Consider the following 24412-nt stretch of genomic DNA (forward strand, 5'->3'; position numbering starts at 1 on the left):
CGACTCTCTTCACGCCGACCCGCGGTTCGGATGGGCGCCGTGGACGCCGCCATCTTGCGAGGATCTGCGAATGCGCGGATCGTCAGTATTCGACGTCCCGCGCATGCGCAGCATCGGAACATGCGTTCCAAGCCTCGTTTTGACCCCGGACCATAAATAGGCATCGCATACACAGGGACAACGCGTCTCAACGCGGTTGTTACTGTGTATGCGCTGCTGGAGCCCTGGTGCTAGGTTTTCAGTCCTCCAGTTTCCAGGTCTACCTTTCCTGCTCAGTCCTGCCTCTTCTCTTTACTCCTTCTTACTTACTGGTCCTCCTACCCTTTCTTCCCTTATTTTCGTTACTAGCCAGTCCCTGGTTCAGGGTGGAGGAGGTTTCGTCTGGGTTCCTAGTAGTAGTGGGGACCCCTGTCAGTACTGCTTCTTCTTGCAGTTTGCTTTCCTTTGTCTGTCTTGTGCCCTGCCGGTACCTGTGCCTTACTGCCTTGGAAGTTCCTGAGTTCCTCTCCGTTTTCATCGGTGATTTCATCAAGCCTTCTCAGCCAGTGGAAACACTGTCCCGACGTCACGCTAATCCTGAGAAGTGCCACCCGTGGCGTTGGGAGTTGGTTCAGTGCCATCCTGTCATATACCGTCAGGAGGGGATTGGGCTAATTCCTCGCGTTACTCTTTCATCGGCTATCAAGACTTTGACAGACTGGCAACCTCAACTCCACGGTCTACAGGAAAAAGAGGTAAACCACGATCCCGTGAAGATTCGTTTAACAGATTGAGACGCCTTAACCCCAGTTCCGACATGGACGACATACAGGAACTACGTGAAGAAATGCGTGCCATGCGTCTTGAAATGACCACTCTCCGCCAGGAGAACAACACCCTCAGACAGGCATTGGATCGGTGTTTGGCTAGTCCCGCACAACCTGTCACACCGCCAGAGAACTCCATGGCTTACACGACTCCGATGAAGTATGATGGTGATCCGCGTCGAGTGGCTGAGTTCTGTACTCATTGTCGGATCCATTTCCAGTTCAGATCGACTCATTTTGCTCAAGACAAGGCCAAGATCGGGTACATCCTTGGCAATCTGACCGGCAATGCACTCGCCTGGGCAGCACCTCTAGTCTCTACTAACAGTCCTCTGTTGGGTGATTTCACTGCCTTTGAGAAAGCCTTTTTGGACGTCTTTAAACCACCCAATTTGGCAGCCATGGCTCAGAATCAATTAATGGAGATCAAGCAAGGGTCAGATGACATAATCCGCTACATCAGTCGGTTTCGACAATTAGCAACTGATTCACAATGGCCTGAAATTACTCAAAAAACCTTGTTTCGTCGGGGATTACGAGAGGAGTACAAGGATGAATTACTGCACATTCCGGAGCCAGAAACATTGCCTGCTTTGGTGGAACAAGTCTTACGCATTGACCACAGGTTGACCGAACGACGGAGTGAACGCCGCAGGTCTGCCAGGTATCAACCGATTCCTCTTGCACAGAACCCCGGACCAGCTGTTTCTACTGAAGTAGGTCCAGAACCCATGCAGTTGGGTGCCGTCCGTGGTCCGTTGTCCGAGACCGAAAAGAAAAGAAGACGACAGAAGAATTTGTGCCTGTATTGTGGTGGTTCTGACCACTTTTTAGGCACCTGTCCGCTACGCCCGCTGAAGAAACAGGAAAACTAACAGGCCCGTTGTTTGAGGCGAAGGCAGCAACGGGCCGCCCTTCTGATTCCGTCCTTCCTCCCATGAACTCAGTACCTTTGTTGATCCTGAAAATCGGTGTTGCCTGGCTTGGAAAATGTGTGCAGACCTGGGCCCTTTTGGATTGCGGAGCATCCGGCAACTACATCGATGCCTCATTTGCGATTGCCAAGGGGATCCGTTTACATAACAAGGAACGACCTACAGTGGTCGAGGTGATCGATGGTTCTACTTTGTCTTCGGGTCCTGTTTGCCAACACTCTGATCCCTTGTGGCTCTCTGTAGAAGGGCATCTCGAACGTATCTCCTTGGACGTCATCAAATCCCCCTCTTTTCCGGTGGTTCTGGGGTTACCATGGTTGTTGTATCACAATCCCCAGGTCGACTGGACCGCTCGCTCTTTGATGTTTACTTCGACACGTTGCCCTAGTGATTGCGTAATCCATGAAACCTTTCCTGCAGTTATGGAGTCCCTCAATCCTGCTGACGTGTCTACTCGTCTATGTGCCACTCAATCGGTACCTCATGAATATGCTGACTACCACAAGGCGTTCTCCAAGCCTGAAGACATACCATTACCACCTCATCGGTACTTTGATTGTTCCATTGACATTCTGCCTGGTGCGATCATTCCCCACGGCAAGATTTATTCGTTGACTCAACTCGAGAAAGGCATCCTACAGGAGTACATTACGGATTGCCTGAACAAAGGCTACATTATACCCTCCAAATCCCCTGCGGGATTCCCGTTATTCTTCGTCAAGAAGAAAGAGGGCACTTTGCGCCCTTGTATCGACTATCGTCAATTAAACGAAATCACGAGGAAAGACAGGTACCCGTTACCACTCATCCGGGACATCATCGAATCTCTGAAATCAGCACAGATCTTCACCAAACTGGATCTAAGAGGGGCCTATCACTTGGTGCGGATTAAGAACGGAGATGAGTGGAAGACGGCCTTCAAAACGCCTATTGGTCACTTCGAATACAGGGTGATGCAGTTTGGACTCTGCAATGCCCCGGCAGTCTTTCAACGGTTCATGGACGATGTCTTTTCTGACCTTATTGGGATTTCTGTCTGGGTTTACCTTGACGACATATTGTTTTTTTCTGACTCTCGTACTGCACACGTAGTGCATGTTCAGGAAGTCCTCCAGAGGTTAATACACAACGGCCTGTATGCCAAAATCCAAAAATGTCAATTTCATAAGGAAAGCATGGAGTTTCTGGGTTATGTGATCAGCAACACAGGAGTACAGATGGATCCCGCAAAACTGCAAGCTATACAAGAATGGAAACCACCACATGGCGTGAAGTCGCTTCAAAGGTTCTTGGGCTTTGCCAACTTTTATCGGCGTTTCATCCCACGCTTTTCTAAACTGGCCAACAGTCTAACTCGCCTGACCAGTACCAAGGTGCCGTTTATCTGGGACACGCGGGCCGAGGAGGCATTCCTGGAATTAAAGAAATCTTTCATGTCGGCTCCTGTTCTTAGACATCCAGATGATGAAAAACCATTTGTGGTTGAGACAGACGCTTCTGACTACGCAATCGGTGCGGTCTTACTACAGCAAGATGCAGTCACAGGAACAGAACACCCGGTGGCATACTACTCAAGGAAATTGTCAGTGAGCGAGAGAAACTATGCAGTGATAGAAAAGGAACTACTGGCAATAAAAGCTGCCTTCGAGGAATGGAGACATCACTTGCTGGGTGGGAGGTATTCGGTGGTGGTTCGCACTGATCACCGCAATCTACAGTTCCTGCGCTCTTTGCAATGCAGAACTTCCCGTCATGCTCGTTGGGCCTTTTTCTTTTCACAGTTTGATTTCACTGTCACGTACATTCCTTGTTCCCAGAACACGAAGGCTGATGCCTTGTCTCGTTCTTTGGAAAACAACGTTGAAGGTGTCAATGAACCGGAACCTTTGATTGCATCCAAACATTTTCTATTGATGCTGACTCCCCGGCTCCAACAGTTTGTTGAGGCCACACGTACGGATCCCACAAGAGCACAGATACTACAACGTGCCGACATTAAGGAACGTGACGGCTTGTTGTTCTTCAAGGATCGTCTGTACGTTCCCACATTGGAACTCCAGAAAATCATTCTACAGAATTGCCATGATTCCGTCGTTTGCGGTCACCGTGGAGTCCGCACAACACAAGAACTGGTTGCACGACAGTACTGGTGGCCTGGATGGGCTACACTGGTAAAGCAATACGTGGACTCCTGTCCTGTATGTGCCCAGACCAAGATTCCTCGCAAAAGGCCTATTGGCCTTCTGAAACCCACGCCTACGCCTCCGTACCCTTGGCATACCATCGCCACGGATTTCATCGTTGACCTGCCCTTGTCCGGTGGATTTACCTGTATAATGGTGGTGGTGGATTTTCACCAAGACGGCTCATTTCTTGCCCTTTCCTAAGCTGCCCACTGCATCTCAGATGGCACGATGTTTTCTACATGAGGTGTATCGCCTTCATGGTCTTCCGGAGAAGATCTTGTCAGACCGGGGGTCTCAATACATCTCTTCCTTTTGGGGTCAACTGTGTCGACATTTGGACATTCAGCGAGCCCTGAGTTCCGGCTATCATCCGCAGACTAATGGACAGACAGAACGTACCAATCAGACCCTTGAGCAATACCTACGTTGTTATGCCAATGCTACCCAAGACAACTGGTCGGAATGGTTGGACACCGCGGAAGCAGCTTACAACAACGCTGTTCATTCCGCTACTGGACTCAGCCCCTTTTATTGCTCTACTGGTCTTCATCCTCCCCTGCTGCCTGTTCATCCAACGTATTCCAGCACCGTTCCTTCCGCAGATGCCCTGGTGTCCCTGATCCGCGATCAACATCGTCTGGCGGCCAGTACCTTGGCAGCGGCACAAGCACATATGAAGGAGCAGGCTGACAAGAGACGGAGCCCGGAGCCTGTCCTTCATGTTGGGGACATGGTTTGGCTATCCTCCAAGAATCTACCAGTACGCAACTTACCTGTGAAACTAGCCCCCCGCTTTTTTGGTCCCTTCCGCGTCTCTGAGCGTATTTCCTCTGTTGCCTTTCGTTTGTCTTTGCCTCGCTCTTGGAGGATCCATCCTGTCTTTCATGTTTCCCTTTTAAAGCCCTATGTGCCCGATGTTATGGGTCGTACCTGTTCCCGTCCTGCTCCGCTATTGGTTCGGGGGGTCCCTGAATTTGAGGTGCAGGAGATTTGTGATTCACGAATTTGGCGCGGTGTTCTGCAGTTCCTGGTCAGCTGGAAGGGTTATCCAGCTTGTGACCGCACTTGGGAACCGCGCTCCTTCGTGCATGCACCGCGCCTGGTTCGGGATTTCTATCTCCGCTTTCCTTGGAAACCCGGTGCTCCGGGGTTGTCCGGGAGGGGGTATGGTGTCACGCCGCGCGCTCGCTCGCGGGCGTCGGCGCCACTTACCTGGGTCCCTGGTCCACGGCCGCAGCAGTCTCCTCCTTCATGGAGGCTGTACCCGCGGTGGCGACTCTCTTCACGCCGACCCGCGGTTCGGATGGGCGCCGTGGACGCCGCCATCTTGCGAGGATCTGCGCATGCGCGGATCGTCAGTATTCGACGTCCCGCGCATGCGCAGCATCGGAACATGCGTTCCAAGCCTCGTTTTGACCCCGGACCATAAATAGGCATCGCATACACAGGGACAACGCGTCTCAACGCGGTTGTTACTGTGTATGCGCTGCTGGAGCCCTGGTGCTAGGTTTTCAGTCCTCCAGTTTCCAGGTCTACCTTTCCTGCTCAGTCCTGCCTCTTCTCTTTACTCCTTCTTACTTACTGGTCCTCCTACCCTTTCTTCCCTTATTTTCGTTACTAGCCAGTCCCTGGTTCAGGGTGGAGGAGGTTTCGTCTGGGTTCCTAGTAGTAGTGGGGACCCCTGTCAGTACTGCTTCTTCTTGCAGTTTGCTTTCCTTTGCCTGTCTTGTGCCCTGCCGGTACCTGTGCCTTACTGCCTTGGAAGTTCCTGAGTTCCTCTCCGTTTTCATCAGTGATTTCATCAAGCCTTCTCAGCCAGTGGAAACACTGTCCCGACGTCACGCTAATCCTGAGAAGTGCCACCCGTGGCGTTGGGAGTTGGTTCAGTGCCATCCTGTCATATACCGTCAGGAGGGGATTGGGCTAATTCCTCGCGTTACTCTTTCATCGGCTATCAAGACTTCGACAGACTGGCAACCTCAACTCCACGGTCTACAGGAAAAAGAGGTAAACCACGATCCTGTGAAGATTCGTTTAACACTGTGTTCATTTGAATGCCAACTGATAGCCACGCTGAATGGCATCTAGCAGCCATCTGTCTTTTGTAATTGCCTGCTACCTGTCGGAATGAAGCGCCACACTTCCGCCCCAATGATGCGCCTTTAGGGCAGTCATTGCTGGGCTTGGTTCTGCCTACCTCTCTGCGAGGTGGCCGAGCCGCATTTGCGTTGTGTTTGGCGGTAGTCCCAGCTGCATTGGGAGGACTGGTAGTTCCTTCTATATGCCTGGGAGTAGTAGCCGGATCTTCTGTAGCTCTTGGAAGTCAACCTGGCTTGACCCGAGGCTCCCTGAAAGGGATGAAAAGACCTTCTGCCCTGTAAGGCAGTCAATGATCAAGCGGCATCAGAGTCCGCCTTCATTGCTTTAAGAGCCTCATCGATTTTGTCACCAAAAATGTTCTCTCCCTCTAATGGCATAACAACAACCTTATGTTGCACCTTCTACCTAAAGTCGGTGCAGCGTTGCCACCTTTGCCTTCTCAGGACGACCCCATTACCAATCTGCTTGAATCCAGTCTCTGCGAGGGGTACTGCAATGTTTATACTATGGTTTGTGGCCTCCTCGCCCTCACGTACAATTGTCATGGCCTCCTTTCACTGTTGTTCTGGCCTATACTCTAAAACGGGAGCCAACCAGTGCCCCATTTCACGGTCATAGTGTGCCACTATCGCCAGGGCGTTGCCACTTTAACTGGCCTTGCCCCGATGGTTAGTACTTTCTTGCCGAAAGCATTGATTTTTCTGTCTTCATTCTTCGGGGGTGTAGCCCATTTGTGTTGTGAATGTGCTTTGTGACATGCTGCCGCTGACATTACCGACTCCGGAGAGGGTTGAGAGGTTAGACATTTGGGGGTTGTGTCCGGTGCCTTGAATTTCTTGTCTAGTCTGCCTTTTACTGCAGGTTCAGTGAAAGGGTGTTTTAGGGCTCGCAATCCCTCTGGCCAGATATGATTTAGAATGGGTATTGCAAACACATCTTTTCGGCCCTTACCCGTATGATCAAAAAGAAAACAGTCTTTCTTTTTCTCTGCTGGGTACACCCCAAATTCTTGGTCCGCCTTTGAGACCATGGCATGGAAAGCACCAATGTTGTCTGGTGGAGACGGTTGTGATGGACTACCTTGTGTTTCCTGGTCTGGGTCATCTGTATCCCATTTATCGTCTTTGTGAGTTGAGATCGGTGGAAGAGCTCATGTCCCTTGGACCCATGACCTGGTCTGTATCCACTAGCTCCCCTTCTTCCTTTTCACCTTTTAGAGGAATATCTTTTTGTGGAGGCGGAGGTGGAAATTGATACCTGTGTGCCGAATGGTCCCTGGACGAGTGTCCCTGATCTCTTGTTTGTACTGCTTGCTGACCTGGCATTACCTGGTCTTCCCTGCATTGAGGGATCCCCTGAGGCGTTGGAAGCCTAGCATTGAATTGTCCCAATAGACTCTGTAGAGTTGAAATTACTTGCAGGGATCGTAGAGATTGTGGATTTCTAAGAGGGTATCTTGCTTTAATCCCCCTGTTCCCGATGGTGTAGAGGGAAAACCAAGGGGTACACTTTGTAGCCTTACTGGTGTTCTTTCGCCTCTTAATTGGGGCCAAACAGAAAATCTGTCCTGTGCATGGGATTGGATCAATGTGCATTCTCTGGAATCTGAATCTTTGACTCCTGGGCACTCCTCGCTAGGAGGTTGAAAGTCATACGTTATCTCATGTTGTAGGATTTCATTAGGCATGATTTCGGTGTATTTTATGGGCGACACACCTAGAGGGAGTTGCCTGGGCTCTGTTGGTTCCTCCGTAGGAGTTCTCAGTATGCCTTTATTGCAGGATAGTATACTTTCCTTGTGTACCAGTAGACTAGGTTGTTCGTGATGGTCCGTGGCTTGAGCCGCAGTTGAACTCATTGGTGGAGGTGTGTGTACTGCTGTTTCACTGCCTGGTGAATTTTTTTTTCATAATCGACGAGTGTTCTCTTGATTTGATCGTTGTCGGATGTACCATCAGCGATTTCGTCGTCGGAAGATGTACCGTCGACAACTCTTGTTCGGAAGAGGATCTATGCCCCTCCCTGCAAGTACGAGACTCAGACGACGAGTGGTGTTTCTTCTTCATTGACTAACGTGGGGCTTTTGTGGACGATTTGGTGTTATGCTTGTCTTTCGTCGGTGAGGATGTTCTCGACGAATGGGAGGTTGAGTTTGTTGACGTGCGTGAGCCCTTATCCATATGCTTTGAGGATAATGGCATAGTTTTGGATGCCGTCCCTTTCGATGACAGGTTTTTCGATGGCTGTTTAGTCTTCGCTGCCAACCGGCTTCTTTTTAGAAGGAGACCGGGGTTGTGTGGTAGTTTTCTCATGGCTGGTCGACAATTTCGGCTTAACAGATTTCAGTTTTTTTGAAGGTCGTTTCTCTGATCTGGACCTGTGGCTTGACGGTGAACGCTCATCAGAGGGGGTGGTAGCTCTCCCACTTCTTGACGAGCCTTCTACCGACAGCGGGTATGCGCCTTCGTTTAGCTAGCAAATCAGTCGACGCTTCCTGTCCTTGAGGGTTTTCTGAGAAAAACCCTGACTGATGTCACATTCTTCTGAGCAATGGTTATGGTATAGGCAGTATATCCAGTCTACATGCCTGTCACCTTCATAAACATGTTTTAAGCCGCATGTTCCGCATGACCTGAATAAGAATTTATTGGAGCCAGCGGTCTTGCTACGGATAGACTATCGTAGAAATATATATTTTTTGTAAATAAAGATAATTTCTCAGTGACGAGATGTACTCGAGGAATCCCATCAGCTAGAAAGACGGATGAAATCTGAGGGGAAGTTGCTGGGGCAGAGCTACATACTCAACGTCCTATTGGTAGGGACCAAAAGCACCCACAACAATGTCGATGGGGCACTCAAGGTGTCCAACGTTTTTCCATAGGAAAAAGTACTAAAGTAAAGTAACCAAGGATTCACAGCCTGACAGGGAACATTCACAGCATGTGAATCTATGACAGATCCAATGCTCAAGAATGGGGTTTTGTCTAGCCGTTATCCAACATCACGTGTAGTTAGGCAGGGTTTCATTTTAGCACCCTGCCTTTTAATCTCTACATGAAGTTTCTTGCTTTTGTTGCTCCAAAGAAGCACAACCGTAGGCCTGTTCTAGATGGCATATGCCAACGATTTTCTTATTTCTTATTTTTGACTGTACCCAGCTAGGTCTCCAGCGTCTGATCACAGGATGTAGGATTTCTCTCTCAAAATTAATCTGGGAAAAAAGATTATGCAGTGTACGAGATGGAAAAAAAGTACCACCTTCTGTTGGCAGGTGGGACATGTCCCGCTAGAGAAGGTGGAAAGTCTTGTATATTTAGGGTTCTTTATCACCTCGCAAACCAGGGAAAATGCAACTCGGGGAGTGGATGAAAGAGCACACCTTGTCCCAGTCAAATCAACTAACCAGAGTAGAAACCAGATATGGCAAATATTTAGTGACACTCTGTATTAAGTAGTATGAGGGAAAAATTATCCCCAAACACTTATACGGGGTAGAAATGCAAGAATTAACTATATTGGAATATCTGCCAACCCTGTAAGCATTAATCTGGAGACGAGACCTCCGGATTCCTAGTTCGGTACCATTAAATGTGATCAGATATGAGCTTGGCATTACCTCAATGCAGTCTAGAGCGCAAAGAAAGTTCCTGTCGCTAAATAGGAGGATCTTGAGTCCTGTTGAAGGCTTGTTGTTTGTCAACCTAAAAACTATGCTTGCGGAGAGTGGCTGCAGTTTGGGTTAGTACTCTGTATTCTGTTGTGATTTGCTATGCAAAATTGGCTCCGCTGCAAGTGAAAATCTGGGTCGAGTCAAAGGATATGAATTTGACTGGATTAACAGTCGAGGGAATGCATGCGTATGTATAATTTTTGTAGTGAACACAAAAAGTTGGGTACATTAGCTCCTTACCTGGCAATCTATCCGGAGAGGAATACCAGACGTTTATTCCTTCGATTTAGGTGGTACTCACTAAGGAGATCCTGGTTAAATATGGTATGTTGCAACGAGAACTGGCACATTGTAGATTTTGAAATGTAAATAATCACTGTGAATCCTTGAAACATCTGTTGGCTTACTTGCTCTGTAGTACAGGGGGTCTAGTGGAACTATCTGAAATAACTCATGACTGCTTGCTGTGGTTAAAGAAGAACTGGTTTGGCAGTGCTACCTAGCTGAAATGACATCTATGGTTTTAGAAGTTTTTTTTGTTTTTTTAGGTCAGTTGGAATTACAGCGCAATATAACCTCTTCCTTAAATTTGTCTAGCACTCATATAACGCATCCCAAATTAGTTCTGTATGAACTTGGTAGGTAAGGATGTAAAACAAAGAAATTAATTACATGAAAGGTTTCTTTTGCGAGACATAGTTGTCAAATTTAAATTGTTATTTTAGTATAATATTACACATGATTTGTATTTTTCATGAATTCCGAACTTTTAACCCTGTTATGTATGGCGTTTTAGTTTTCACTTGTCTTTGTTTTATGGAATGAATTTAGATGTGTTAAGGGATACATTTAACTTCTGTTTGTTTAACCATATAACAATAAAAATAAAAAAAAAAACATAAGGCACAAGTACTTTAACACTTTTTTAATGAAACAGAGACTAGATAATCAAAAAGCGTTGTGGACTGAGGTTTTAAGTGGTTTGCATGTCACTAGGGTCTTAAGTCAATATATAGTTTAAAATAAGAAAACGATTTAAAAAAAAGATCGATTTAGAAAGACTGCTCTGTAAATGCACAGAGCGGTGTTTCTGAATTGAACTGTCATGCCACTGCCGCACACTAGTGCGAGCAGGGGATGACAGGCACAGTAGGACCTGGAAGCGCCGTCAGGGGAGAACGGGTGTTTGTGTGTATGTGTGTTATGTGTATTATGTGTGTGTATATGTTGGAAGAGTCTTGGGTGGCGAGGGAAGCGGCGGGGCTGAGGGAGGAGGGTTTGGCAGGATGAAACACCTCTATTTCAGACAAATTCCGCCAGTGTGGGCGTGTCACGGAGGGATGGAGATTGGGGGGGTGAAGCAATGGCCCTTTTTTGGTTTTTGTAGACTGTCTAAAATCGACCATAAAAAAGGGTTTCTTTTGTAAGGCGTCCAACAAAAGGCGAAAAAAAGGCATAGAACCGTCACTAGCTGCTTTAAGATGTGTCGAGGAACTATTTTTACACTAAGTTTGTGTATTTTAGGATAAATCTGTATTTTAAGATTGTTATAATAATGTATGTGTAAGGTTACTTGTTAACCAAAAACACAATAAAAAAATAAAGGTTATTCCATGAGTTGGCAACCTGCAAGAAAACCTTCCTTCATGAATGTTCTCTAGTAATTAAACTTTGACATCTCACTTTTGCTACATGAAAGTATCGGGCCTCGTGAAGATGTTTGGGAAGGGAGACATGCTTAGGGATAGGTTGCAGTCCCGTGAGGTAATACGGTCAGAGGGCCATGACATGAGAAGAAAAGTAATGGAGAGGGAGCCGTGGCACCTGAGGAGCAACACAAAAAGTGCCTACTGATGAAGCTACAGGCCTGCTTCAGAGTGTGTTCTTTATTGCTTCCATATATATTTTGATATTTCACTTGCATGACATATTTCTAGTTATGGCACTTGTTTTAAACGTTAAACAACTAGGTTAGCAATATTGCAAATCCCTTCAAAACAATTTAAAAACCGGTGCAAAAGAGTGAGAGGCTCCAAATTGAGCATCGATCCTGGCAGAAAATGCACGGGGAAAAGTATGAAATGCCAAAACAGACAACTTTTTAAACCTGGTTCTTGAAAGAAAGTACACAATGAATGTCAGGAACAAATGAACCATCTTTAATAACATTCCTATGTAAAACATATTTTTAGTTCAACAAGGCAAATATATATTTATAAATATATACACGTATTTATAGATTGGTCACTCTCAGCCCAACGAGGACAAAAAAGGGCTAGCAGTGTTCTTTGGAGAACGAGCGTTAGTTGACACGGAGTTACTGATATTCAGAACCAAAAGGCCATCTAGTTTCAAATCAGACGATATTGCACATGGTACTCAAGTTAAGGTACCCAACAAAATACATTTACAGGGCATCAAATATACATAAGTCCACTTACTTTATTAAAAGGTGCAACCTTAACAAAAACCAATACCCTGAATTAAAAAACAAAATTCTCAAATTGGTCTTTAATAAATAAGATCACAGGTTCTCACTGCAGCTATTTGTGTAGAATACTGAATATTAAGGTTTCCTTAAAAATATCGCACATTGTGTCTGTGTTTTGGAACATGTGCTGTGGCTATAGCATCCATTGCATCAGGGAAATTAATATGCCACACATTTATCGAACTAGTGTGCACCGCAGTCAGAACACAAGGGTGCATTATGATGGCAATTTGTCTCGACAAGACATTTCAGTTGCATAAAAAAAAATACTTGCAGTACATCTTTTGGCGAATCCAGAGCAACTTGTTAAGCACTCGACTGCAATAAAGTGAGATGAGCAGGCAAAGGCTGACAAAGTCTCCAAACAATTTTTTAATATTCAAATGAAAAGCTTCAGGTTCTAAAACCGGAGACTGAAATAAATAAAAACAATCCCATCTATGAACCAAAATAAATGATTTATAGTGGCGTATCCTTAGAAGATGGGAAAGACACGAGTTTCGGACTTTTGAGCTGCCCTAAAACAAAAACAAATAATCTACCACTGTCAGCTGTGCTTACGAAATGAGTCTACCAAGTTCAAATCTTGTGTTAAATGAATTCCATTCAAATGCCTAACCGATCTCGGTCTTATCCACACAAAAAAAGCCACGCAAACATTTCTTACCAGATCATTTTCCATCATGTTCTTGGCTCTACTATTATGCCAATCCATCACCATGGCAGTGCTTTCATGCCACTAACTGATCACGGTTCCTCATACTGCTATTTTTCTCCCTCCAGGAGGCGGCATTAACCAGTTTATGACTTCTTAGGCATGTACCTCGCACTCAGCGGCTTTTGAATCATGGACTTCAGGGATTTCAAATGACCTGCAACCTCGTCAAGGATCAAGAGTCCTGTAAGCCACCATGAAATTTACACTGGTGTGCAACAATCTCATTATGCAAGTACTATTGTGGTACTGAAATCTCACACCTATGCAGTCACACTGCCACCACATCACGGTTTCACAAGAGCCGCAATGCCCTACAAAGTGCAGTCAAACTCCCTCATCATGATATTTATACAATCTGTTCCCTATACAATCATGCAGTGGCATACCAGTCTGTCCTGTTGTACCACACCCTTGACAAACTTGGGCTGCCACCACTTTCCTTCATCACTGTTGTTCTGCCACTGTATTTACTAGTTACATTGTGCTTTATCACTTCATCATGGATGCTTTGTCGTATATGTGCCCCCCCCTCATAGCAGTAGTGCCTTTGCTTCACATTAGCAACAACTGCTCTGTTGGTGCTTGTATGACATCATGAAGCCATCCTGACAGAATTATCAGTGCATGTCCCTTCTGAATGTTTTAAGCAATGTTGGCATTCTGAATTAGAAAATATCGACATTGTATGAAATAGAATTTTCAGAATAATATTCCTTCTTTCGGGAGATCAATGGCATTTTCAAAAGAAATGTAACCACAGGTTTTAAAATCAGAATGTGTACACTTTAAATCTAATACTTAATTTTCAACTTTGTACAGTAAATTGACTAAGTATCTTCCCTCGTTCGTTGTGCTGACTCTCTCCCTCTCTCTGGTATAGTTCTTGGAAAAAGTATGAGAAGATACTAGCAGAGGGTAGGTTTCTGTGGATAAACAAAATTATACAACATACATTTGACCTCATCAATCAGTAGCGAGAACTGGGTTGAGAGATCAATTAGTTGTATCTGTGGTCTTCGGCTTGTTAACATTTAGCATGTTACACAGGGGTCTGGAGTACACAATCATGTCTAGCATGCAGGTTGACTGGCTTCAAAGTCATTATGTTCTGTGTGCAACTGTATTAAGACAGTCTTGTTCTAGGCAGTTACAATATCCTAGCACCAAGCCTAAAAATGCCCTGTACCTAAAGAAGGCCTCCGAACTATACAGAAATATTATCAAATAAGTTGCTCCAACATAAAACATCTGTTTATCTTTTCTTCAAGTACCAATTAAAAAATCAAATAAAAAATAAAATATTCAGTAGTTCTCAGCGTGCAAAGCAAGCAGGGCAGGGATTTTGTAAGGCAGGTGCATGATCGAGAATAAACAAGTTCTTGGTCCAATTTCAAAGAGGAGTCCAACAATCGGAGCGAGTCCGGAACAGATTAAGAATTTGTTTGAAGGATTCGTTCCAGTATTAAAGTTCCCTTTGTATTGCCACACAAACTCATTGACTCGGATTGCAAAAAACTGTTCAAATCCAAGAATACTAAGATCTGTAATCTTTACGCATAGTGTGAGCCATCCAGTTAACTTTAGTAGTCCAACTTTCCCGGAGCGCTTCATCAAATTTTTGCCTAAACTGCTTGAGTGCATCTTCTTCAGTCTTCCCCAAAGCCAGAGAGTCCTAAAAAAGTGAAAAGCATATAAACTGTACACAAAAGCAATATTATGTGGCGTAAATGTATGCAAACATTTTTTATTAACAAAAATTTGACTTATTCGTAAAATACATTTCAATTTGTCATATTTAAAAATGGCCAATGATAAATGCCAATGAAATGTAGTTATAAGTGTACACATCCGAACAATTAATGAGATTGCCAAAAATAAATACTTAGCAGCAATCATACATCCCCCAAGTTCAGTGGCTTACTCATGTCATCAAGAACGACCCTAAGAACGACCCTAAAAAGAGCCCACTCTCAAAAAAGGACTGTGCCTTTGCCACTATTACACACCCTATAGACTCACTCCCCAACTCCTAACCACCAAACCTGAGCTCTTTATTCATTTTAGCATCCAGATAAGGGACAACAGTGTTATGGGGTCATGCATAAACACCAGACCGATGGTCATACTACTTTACAAGGGCGTCATTTCGCATTCTACTACAGTTTATTGCTCATGCAGGTCTTCACCATTTTGAACACACACTAACAAGGAACAGTAACAAATTATGGAGGCGAGCAAGATGCAAAAGATTACAAAAATGTAAAGGCACTATTTTGCCATTATAGACATCAGTTCTTGTGATAAAAGCAGAGCGGTGAATAGCAAACATGGAGATGAGTCAATGCAAGAGAAAAACTGTAAAACTGGTCAAACCTTCCAATGTGTGCATTAATAAGATCTAGAGGATCTCAATGAACATGAGTGAAGATATCCTATTTCATCAACATACAGAAATAATGCCTCAAAGACATGCTTTCTCAACGTGTAGACCAACCACATTTAACTGTCCAGATACTGAGAAAATTGTAGTGAATTGCAGTCTTTCTGTTTTTTTCCAGAATGGCCGGCAATGTGAAGGGCTGCTGTGCTTGTTACTGGAGCTGGCCACTTGTTGGGGCACCTGATTTAGAGTGGATGCTATGTCAGCCAATGCAATCTGTTGCTCACATTCCCAGCAAGATGGAGTGGTGATGCCACCCCTCCACCCCATCCCCCTTGCTGATAATACACACATGATTAGTGAGCTGTTCCTGGTAAAGCTCTTATTATAGTTAGAAAGTTAAATTAATTTCCTTGTATCGCGTTACAGTGGTGGTGAACTCTAATGTTTACTTTCCTTGCATGACCTTCCAGAGTCAATCTGGGCCATACTTCACTTTTTCTTCTTTTATCTTCCCAATCTAAAATGGCTTCCCATGTCGTTTGGTGGTGGCTGATTGGCTTATTGGTGGCACAGGTCACTTGTTGGGGACATGTGAGCTTGTTTCTCACAAGTGTAATTATACTCCCGGTACACGCAAATGTCAGCACAATGGGACATTTCTGACACACTGTAGGTGCACCAGAGGTAAGCCCATCTACTCCTACCCATGCTGAGTTGAAGCCGGCGGACAATTCACTGCTCCACAGGCCTTCACCAGGATCAGATTACTGAAAACCACGTTTCTTAAGCTAGCGAGGCTTATCTGCACGATTTATCTCTAATATGACTTGTTATAATTCATCAGAATACTAAACATTTTGCTTATTCCCCACTCAGTCCCAGATCTTTACTGTTTCCTTCCTTCTGATTGTAAGCTACTTTAAGGAGTATCACTTGAAACGATCAGGTGGAAGGGTAGGCATAATGTCTAAAGGATGTCTACAAGTTACCAAATTGGCCTGCCTTACCCTGTAGGCATTGAAATGATTTCTCCTAATGTGAAAACTTTTCTGTTCATCTACCGTCCCCATCATGTCATTGTTCTTCCTTTGACATAATTTTAGCTTTGGTTGCAGATCTTTCAATTTCTCAAAGTTCACCATAATTGATCCATTGGATCTTATTTTTGGTCAGGCAGGGTTAGTCTCGTTTCAGAGGTGCCCTCTTTTTAGTTGGACAAATCATGCGCTAATATTTTTAATGTTGATTTGAAAGGGACTTCTGTTCTTCAGCAACTATTCGTTTGCTTTGCACGATCTTGGCACAACGTTTTTATGCCAGACCAGGAATCTGCCTCAGTGACCTCCCCATCTTCTGTCAGTTTGGGCTATTAGGTGGTGCTGACGCACCAACTATACGGCAAAACTATTGCATTGTAGTACGGCTAGGCGGAGGGTGACATGTGAGGAGGCACACACAGCTTGTGGGTGTTTAGTTATTTACCCACCAAATGAATGCCCATTGTCATGCGAATTGCTATAGCCATTCCCATACACTACCGGCCCCTCCCTGCCCAAAACATATCCTCCTGGGATCTCCTTGACCTTGCTCTATCAAGCAATAACATAAAATTAAGGCTGGCAGGCCAACATTTGAAGGAGTCAGCTGTGAGTTAATGGCTTAGAATTCAACCACTTGATTTATAGCTGTTATTAAAAGTCAAAATTGATGGCTTTGCCAGTGCTTATCCCCTGAAGCACCCCGCAACAAGAACTTTTTTCTCCTACAATACACTATGTGGGAAGCCTGTTGCCCATGCACAAATCCACGCATGGCCACATTCTCTTAGTATTGACACCAACTTTCCTGTTATTCCCCGTAGAGTATAGCAGGCCCAATGTCCCTTTTTTTGTTCTACACCTTAGGTAAATCACTGTTTACACTGGACTGTTAGAAAATAAATGTGGGCTACCATTGTACCTTTCACAATATGTAAATTAATAATACTGTTTTTACGATGAGCCCCAACTTGCTGATGCACATATTGGGAACAGTATATCTTGTAGCAAGGTGTGCTACTTCCACCCCAGCTAACCCCATTTCTTTCCCCATTTTTACCTCCATCCTGGACATTGCTCCTATTTAATGGGTACTATTTTCCCTTCTGTAAAAACATTTCCCCTGCAGCCTTTGTACAATCTATGCTTGCTTGCCACTTGACACTGAGAAATTACTTACTGTAATGTTCTTTCAATGGATTCTTCTCCCACAGATTCCTCATCAGAAAGATATCCCTTACAGTGTCAGTTGCTCGGGAAAAACGTCGACAGGGGGCATAGTGCGCCTCGACTAGGACGTCATTCCATCTTGCATCGATGCTTCCGTCGTCGCCAGACGTGACATAGGTCATTGTACATACACCGTACCTCAGTGCCCCACCTTTTCCCCCCCTTGCTTAGACACTGTAGAGGAAGAATCAAACGATTTGGCTGATAGCCACAACTCAGAAAAAGGGAAAAACCTAACCATGGTGTTTTTTTAAACATGAGGAACGGAACCGCGAAAAAAGCAGGCAAACAGTAACACAATGTACGGTAGCCCGCTAAGTGAAAGCACACCTCTTTCTCCCAAAGGAGAAGTTGACCATTAACTGCAAGCACTTTCATAGCGGGGTTCGATGGGATGGTGATGAGGAATCTGCAGGAGAAGAATCCATAGAAAGAACATTACAGTATGTAATTTCTCCTTCAATCGATTGCCTTTCTCCTGCAGATTCCGCCGAGAGGTGCCAGTCACACTTCATCCTCTCAAGAGCCACGCGTGTAGGATGAGCGATTCCAGGTTCGGGTGGAGTACCCAACATTCCAACTGGAATAGGAGATCCAGCCATCAGGGCAAACGGAGAGGTCCAATTACCATGTTCTCCTCACCCAACCCAGAAATCAAGATACAGGTTGCTTGAAACCTCCTCATCCTCCGGAAAACCTGCAGAATGATGGGAATTGGAGGGAATGCATAGTGGAGTTCGAAGATCCACTCCACCAGTAATGCATCCCTAGTGTGCCTATTTCCAGGAAGTCCCTCAAGCAAAACTATTTGCACTTCCAGTTGGACTCTGTGGCAAACAAATCCACTGCTGGGGTACCCCACCGAGAGAAGACCTCCTCCAGGACTTCTTGGCAATCTTCCCACTCGTGTGAGTCTGCTCTGCCTGCTAAGAGCATCCATCAATCAGTTCCAATCAGTTCTCCGCCCCTGCCAGATGTAATGTTGAAACCGAGATCAGTTAGCCAACATCCAGAACCACAGCTGCATCGCCTCTCTGCAAAGGGGAGGAGAGCACACTGTGAAGGGTCAGAAATGAAAGCCGGACACAAAGTTGTCATGTTTGTGGTTAAAGACTTTTATTAATGCAAACAGGTTAGGAAAATTACTGCTCTAAGAGGAACTTCCCCACCTAAAACTAATGATCCATCGGTGATAGGATGTCAGAAATTAAAACCGTCCTCGTGTCCAAACGTCCTATCCTGACCCTCACAATACAAACGAAATATTAAAGTGAGAAGCGAAATGTCTTTGACCTGATATTTGTAAAAAGTGTTCATAAATGAAAATAGAACAGCTCCAACATAAAAGTTCTCCAAGGTAATAAAACCTTGGTTTGAGAGCGTGGTTCCATGCCCCTAGGTTATTTAATGGTATGGCTATGTTTCTAGGTATAACAGTTCTTTATGTCTCTCTTGGCTCACAACAGTTCTGTTGGTACACAGCTGCTTAGCCTTGTAATTTCCTCTTCAAAAAGTTATTTTTTTATTCAACAAGCACTGTCCTTTCTTGGGACTCCTTGTAGCTCTGCCATTGCCTGGGGTACTCCCCTGCCAGGACTTCTAATGCGCTTGTAATGCCTGGTGTTTTCTCCTGCCAGGACTTATCTACTTCCATAGACATATAACAGTTTCTCTATACATCCAAAATTGCATAAATCTTCCTTTGTTCAGCATTTCTAGTAGTTTTAATGTTAGCTTTAAGTTGAAAGGGAATCCGTAGGAAATGTCAAATAGAAATGAACCTATGGCATAACTGTTCGAATTTCGGCAGTACAAAATTGCATACAGCCAAAATAAAATGAACTATTATGCCATACACCCTGTGTTGTAATGTGATTATATTGCGGGGGGTGTCCCCCGTTCTGTGATAAAGATGTGTAAAAAAAAAAATATCAAATGGACCCTGCGGCACCGGTTCACCTCAACATAAGTGGAAGGAACTGGTGTTGCAGGGAGACAGAGGAGTCGGCGACACAAGAAAGTGTTAGCCATTAGGTAAGTAGGGGGCAGGGAGGGCAGATTACTGAGGGAGCAATGTGAAAATGTCAAAAGGGAAATGCAGGTAAAACAATTCCGTTTTTTCCTCCCGCTGACTTTTCCCATATATCTTCTTCCCATATCTGTATTCCATGCACTCATATCTTGTTGGGGGTTGTGTTTATACTCTGCCTTTTTGATTCGCAAACAACCTTGTTGTTTGTCTCTACAGCTTCATAATGTTCAAACTGTTTGGTGCGGTCGCCAAAACGCCACGGGATCCTCACTTTGCTTGGGCTGACTCACCGGCTCTGTGTGGCATCTTCGGTCCCATTTGCGCATAGACTGTGTTGGCTTTGCTGCCTGGTTTCCACTCTGGATGCTTTGACTTCCCTCCGGCTTCTCTCCTGGCTCCGCTCCTGCATGCCTTCAGCTCCCGGTGAGGGTAATGCTGCTTCCTCCATCTACCGAACGCCCAGGAATTGTCTCATGGCTCCTGGTGTCCCTGCAGCATGTCCTGTTTGTGCAACGTTACTGTCTCTCTCTGCTGTTGAGCCCCTTGGCTCTGCCAGACCGGCTCGTGCATTCAGCTTCTATAGGCCTCTAAGGGAGCTAGAACGTTTTCTCCTGAACAGCTGCACTCAATAGTTCAGTTTCCACTTTTAAATGTCCTGTGCACAGGTGCTTTCTCAAAACAGATAGCACTCTCATTTAGTTTGAGACTGCTGCTCTGCATCATTTACTTAATCCTCCTCGTTACCAGTACTTAGGTGGGTGAGGGAACTGATGATGGTACTTGGAAAATCTGTCTCAATAGGAAAAAACAGTTCTATACTAAAGGGAATTAGAACTGAAACAGGTTTTTGGAGCTTTTACTTTTTATAACAGGGGCGGACTTTGGCCTAAAGGGTGTTGGGAAAAGGTTTTTCTATTTTCCCTAAAAGGGGGAACAGGTGCATGGCAATAGACCATTAGGGTATTGGGTATCAGGGGGTCTTTTTCATGGGAAAATGGGGAATACCATGTCTCATCCAATGAAGCCATGGTGGTTGTCTGCTCCCATGTAATCCTCCCTCCGAGCCGCCCCCAGAGTCAGGATAACGTAGCGGCTTCCATCCCCAAGCCACATGAGAGGAGGTTACCGCTAGGGGTCCGTGATGACTCCATTGGATTCAACACAGCATGCCACCCTGCTTCTTCAGGTTGTGCATAGCTACCATATTTGATCAGGTCGCGTTTCCATTTTAGTGAGGGAGCAAATGCTTTCAAGTCTAACCTGATCGCCCGCAGTTCCAGTCTGTTGATGTGCCATTGAGCTTCCATTGCCGACCAGAGGCCGTTCACATGTAAATCCTCGCAGTGGGTGTCCCAACCTTTCAGTGACGCATCTGTGACTACCCTGACCTGGGCCACGGATGCCAGAAAGGTTCCCCCACCAACATGTTCTGACTGCTGGCCCACCAAGAGAGATCGTTGGCCACATATCTGGACACTTTTAGAATGTCTTTTAAAGTGCCAAAATACCGGGACCAGTTAACCTGCAGGAGCCATTGCAGAGACCTCATCCGCAGTCTGGCCTCTGGCACTAGAAAAATGCGGGAGGCCATAAGACCATAGAGACGGAGGAAGGCAGACACTAACAAGGTGTTGTTACACTGGAACAGCTGAACCACCTGCCTGACACTGGCGGCTCTCCTCTGGAGATGGGGGGGGTGGTTGAAGGGAGGTCTTCCCCACTGAATGTACCAACCCGATGAACTGGAGCCTCTGTGTTGGCGTTGTGTGGGGCTTATGTAAGTTGAGGAAGAAGCCCAGCCAGTGGAGTAGTGATCAGGTGTCCTCGAGATGGGACAAAACTTGCTCCGTTGACTTCCCCTGGATCAGCCAGTGATCCAGGTATGGGAACAAATGGATGCCGGATCTGAGGTGACCCGCGACCACCGCCATTATCTTGGTGAAAATCCTTGGTGCGGAGGTCGGTCCAAAGGGCAGCACATTAAACTGATAGTGCTTGTCCCCTATGAGGAATCTCAGGAATCGCCTGTGCTTCTGGTGGATAGGTACATAGAAAAGGTGTCCTGATGATCTATTGACACAAACCAGTCCTGAAGTCTGAGAGTGTGGAGAATTTCTCTCAACGTTACCATCTTGAATTTGTCTTTTCTCAGGAACTTCTTCAAACGCATGAGGTCCAAGTTGGGGTGGAGTCCTACCCCCCTGTTTTAGGTACCAGGAAATACCAGCCTGGTCCTCTCTGCTCAGGAGGTACTTAATGCATGGTGCCTTTCAAAAGCAGGGGTTGTAGTTCTTCCTGGAGCTCCTATTATGGTTGCTGAGGAGGGAGGGGGCGGGAGCCTGTCAGTTGGGAAAGGCAGACCGTTGTCCCACTGCACGAGCTGGAGTGCCCAGGCATTGTAGGTAATCTCTCGCCATTGGGATCAGCGTTCACCTGTCTGTCCTCCAACCAGTGAATTGTGGGGTGAGAAATAAAAGCGGCTTTACGAGTGGAGCTGGCCCAGCCAGTGCTGTCTGCTGGAGTCCCCTATTCCCCTTCCCGAGCACAGGAAACGCCACAGCTCCTGCCTGGGTTACGGGAGATGTGGAATCCCCAGTAAAATAAAAAATCAGTTTGTTTAATTTCTGAGCTGTCTGTCTCCTAACAACCAATCACTGAGCTCTGGTTTATACTGCCGCCAGCCAAAGGCTGCCGTCTACCTAAGCCTCTCCTCAGGCTGCCATCAACAGATTTGGTAGCAGGAAAGTAGCAGTAGAACCAAGAGAAGAGCCGCAGAGGGGTAGGCGGGAGGGATCGCATGTGAATCCATGCCAGACCCATGCTGGAGAACAACAGTTACAGGTACGGGGGTCTGGCATGGTTTCACATGCTCATGAATAAAGAATACATAGCAGTACACACATGCACAACCACAGGAAGTGGCAAGGCTCAACATAAGCATCTCTTACCTCCTCACCAGGCTCACCTTCAAGTGAACAGGTTGTGCAGCACTGCTTGGCCGACTCTGGACTCCTCTCTGGAATCCTTGTCGACGCAGTAGAATTTCATGAAGGTATGTGTCGACCTCCACATAGCAGCCCTACAAATGTCGAGCAGGGGCACACCAGACAGGAACGCTGTTGTAGCAGCGATCGCCCTGGTGGAATGGGCTCTCGGACGGCGAGGCAGCGGTCAGTTTGCCAACCAGTGACAGTGGGTGATACAGCCAGAGCGCCATCTGGAAATGGAAGCCTTTGACAGGGCCTTCCCATGGTTCATAGGACCAAAGTTCACACAGAGCTGAGAAGTTTTCTGGAAACTCTTTGTGGAGGCCACATAAAACTTCAGCGCTCTAGCACATCCAGCATAGGCAAAGTTCTTTCAGCCGGCGACAAAGGCGACAGAAAAAACACAGGTAACACCAAAGGCTTGTTTAGATGAAAGTGCGATGGCCCTTGGGCATGAGGGAGAGGTCAAGTAAGGTGGTTTACAGGAGAGGGCCTGGATCTCACCCACTCGTCGTGCAGAGGTGATGGCCACGAGAAAAGCGGTTTTCCATGACAGAAACTTGAGTGGATCAGAATGCATATGCTCGAATGGAGGTCCCATGAGCCTAGTAAGTACCAAATTGAGCTCCCATACCGGGGCCGGAGACTTCACAGGCAGGAACGAACGGAATAGTCCCATGACAAATTCCTTGACCAAACGGTGCAACCACAAGGAGGGTCGTCCTGGGGATCTGGTGTAGTGGGAGATAGCCGCCAGATGAACCTTGATGGAGGCATGGGCATAATTTTAGGGGGGACAGGGGTGTTTGTCCCCCCAACTTTCATGGCACACCATTTTGTCCCCATTCATTTGACTGGGGCACAATTTCTTCAGAAATAATGTCCTCCCCAACATTTTCAGGAAAGTTACTCCACTGGATGGAGGCATGAGCCAGCCCCGACTTGGCCAAAGACAGCAAATATGGAAGTCCCTGAGGGGCCTTGATCCACAGAGGGTCGATCTTCTGGGAACGGCACCAAATAACAAATCTCTTCCACTTGAGTCCATAGCATTTCAAAGTAGACTATGCTCTAGCCTTGGCAAGAACTTCCTTGCAGTCCGCTGGGAGATCGTAGCCACTGAATTCTAGCGATGCAGGAGCCAGGCCTTCAGGTTCAAGAATGGTGCCTCCTTCCCTAGCGAGAAGATCTGCGACCACTAGTAGCTTGACTGGTGGGGACGCTGACATGCTGAGAAGGTCCGGGTACCAGATCTGCCTCGGCCACGCCGGTGCGATGAGGAACATTCCGGCACCGTCTGAGTTGACTGATGATTCGAAGTAACAGCAGAAAGAAGCCTTCCCAAGGGAATGAGAATGCGTCCCCCATGCTCCCCTGCTGGGGGAACATGCTGGCAAACCTCCAGCACTTGGTGTTCATCGCCGTCGCAAACAAGTCAATCTGGGGATTGCCCCTTTTGAGGAACAGATTCTCCACTAGGTCCTGCCGAAGTTCCCACTCGTAGCAAGAGCAAAGCGTCCTGCTCAGAGAGTCAGCGACTGTGTTCTATACTCCTGCCAGATAAAACGGGATGAGGAACATCCCCTGGGCGAAGGCCCAGTGCCATAAGTCCTGCGCCTCTTTGGAGATTGCTGGGAATCTGTTGCCCCCCTTTTTCATGATGTATTCCAACATGGCCCCCGGGAGATGCCGGTACGGTACATCAGGTCTGCCCTCTCCTGCTTTCGGAAGGACTCGGCCCACATGTGGTCATGTGACGGATTATATGCTGCCGGTTCCTGTGCCCAAGCACGTTGATACACTTGCCAGACGCGTCGTAAGTTTCGCTTCCTAG

General features: G+C 46.3%; 1 protein-coding gene across 7 annotated transcripts in view; it reads right to left on the reverse strand.

Moving 5' to 3' along the window:
- Positions 1-11838: 11838 nt before the first annotated feature.
- Positions 11839-24412, reverse strand: part of PIK3CB (phosphatidylinositol-4,5-bisphosphate 3-kinase catalytic subunit beta) — a 2502085-nt gene continuing 2489511 nt past the window's right edge. For all 7 annotated transcript variants that reach the window (XM_069617988.1, XM_069617990.1, XM_069617991.1 and 4 more), the window contains one exon: positions 11839-14581. In XM_069617988.1, the coding sequence (XP_069474089.1) occupies positions 14444-14581 (138 nt within the window). In that variant the 3' untranslated portion in view covers positions 11839-14443. The remainder of the gene's footprint in view (positions 14582-24412) is intronic.

This window comes from Ambystoma mexicanum, chromosome 10 (assembly GCF_040938575.1).
Source record: "Ambystoma mexicanum isolate Mex_15411 chromosome 10, UKY_AmexF1_1, whole genome shotgun sequence".
Classification (NCBI taxonomy): Eukaryota; Metazoa; Chordata; class Amphibia; order Caudata; family Ambystomatidae; genus Ambystoma; species Ambystoma mexicanum.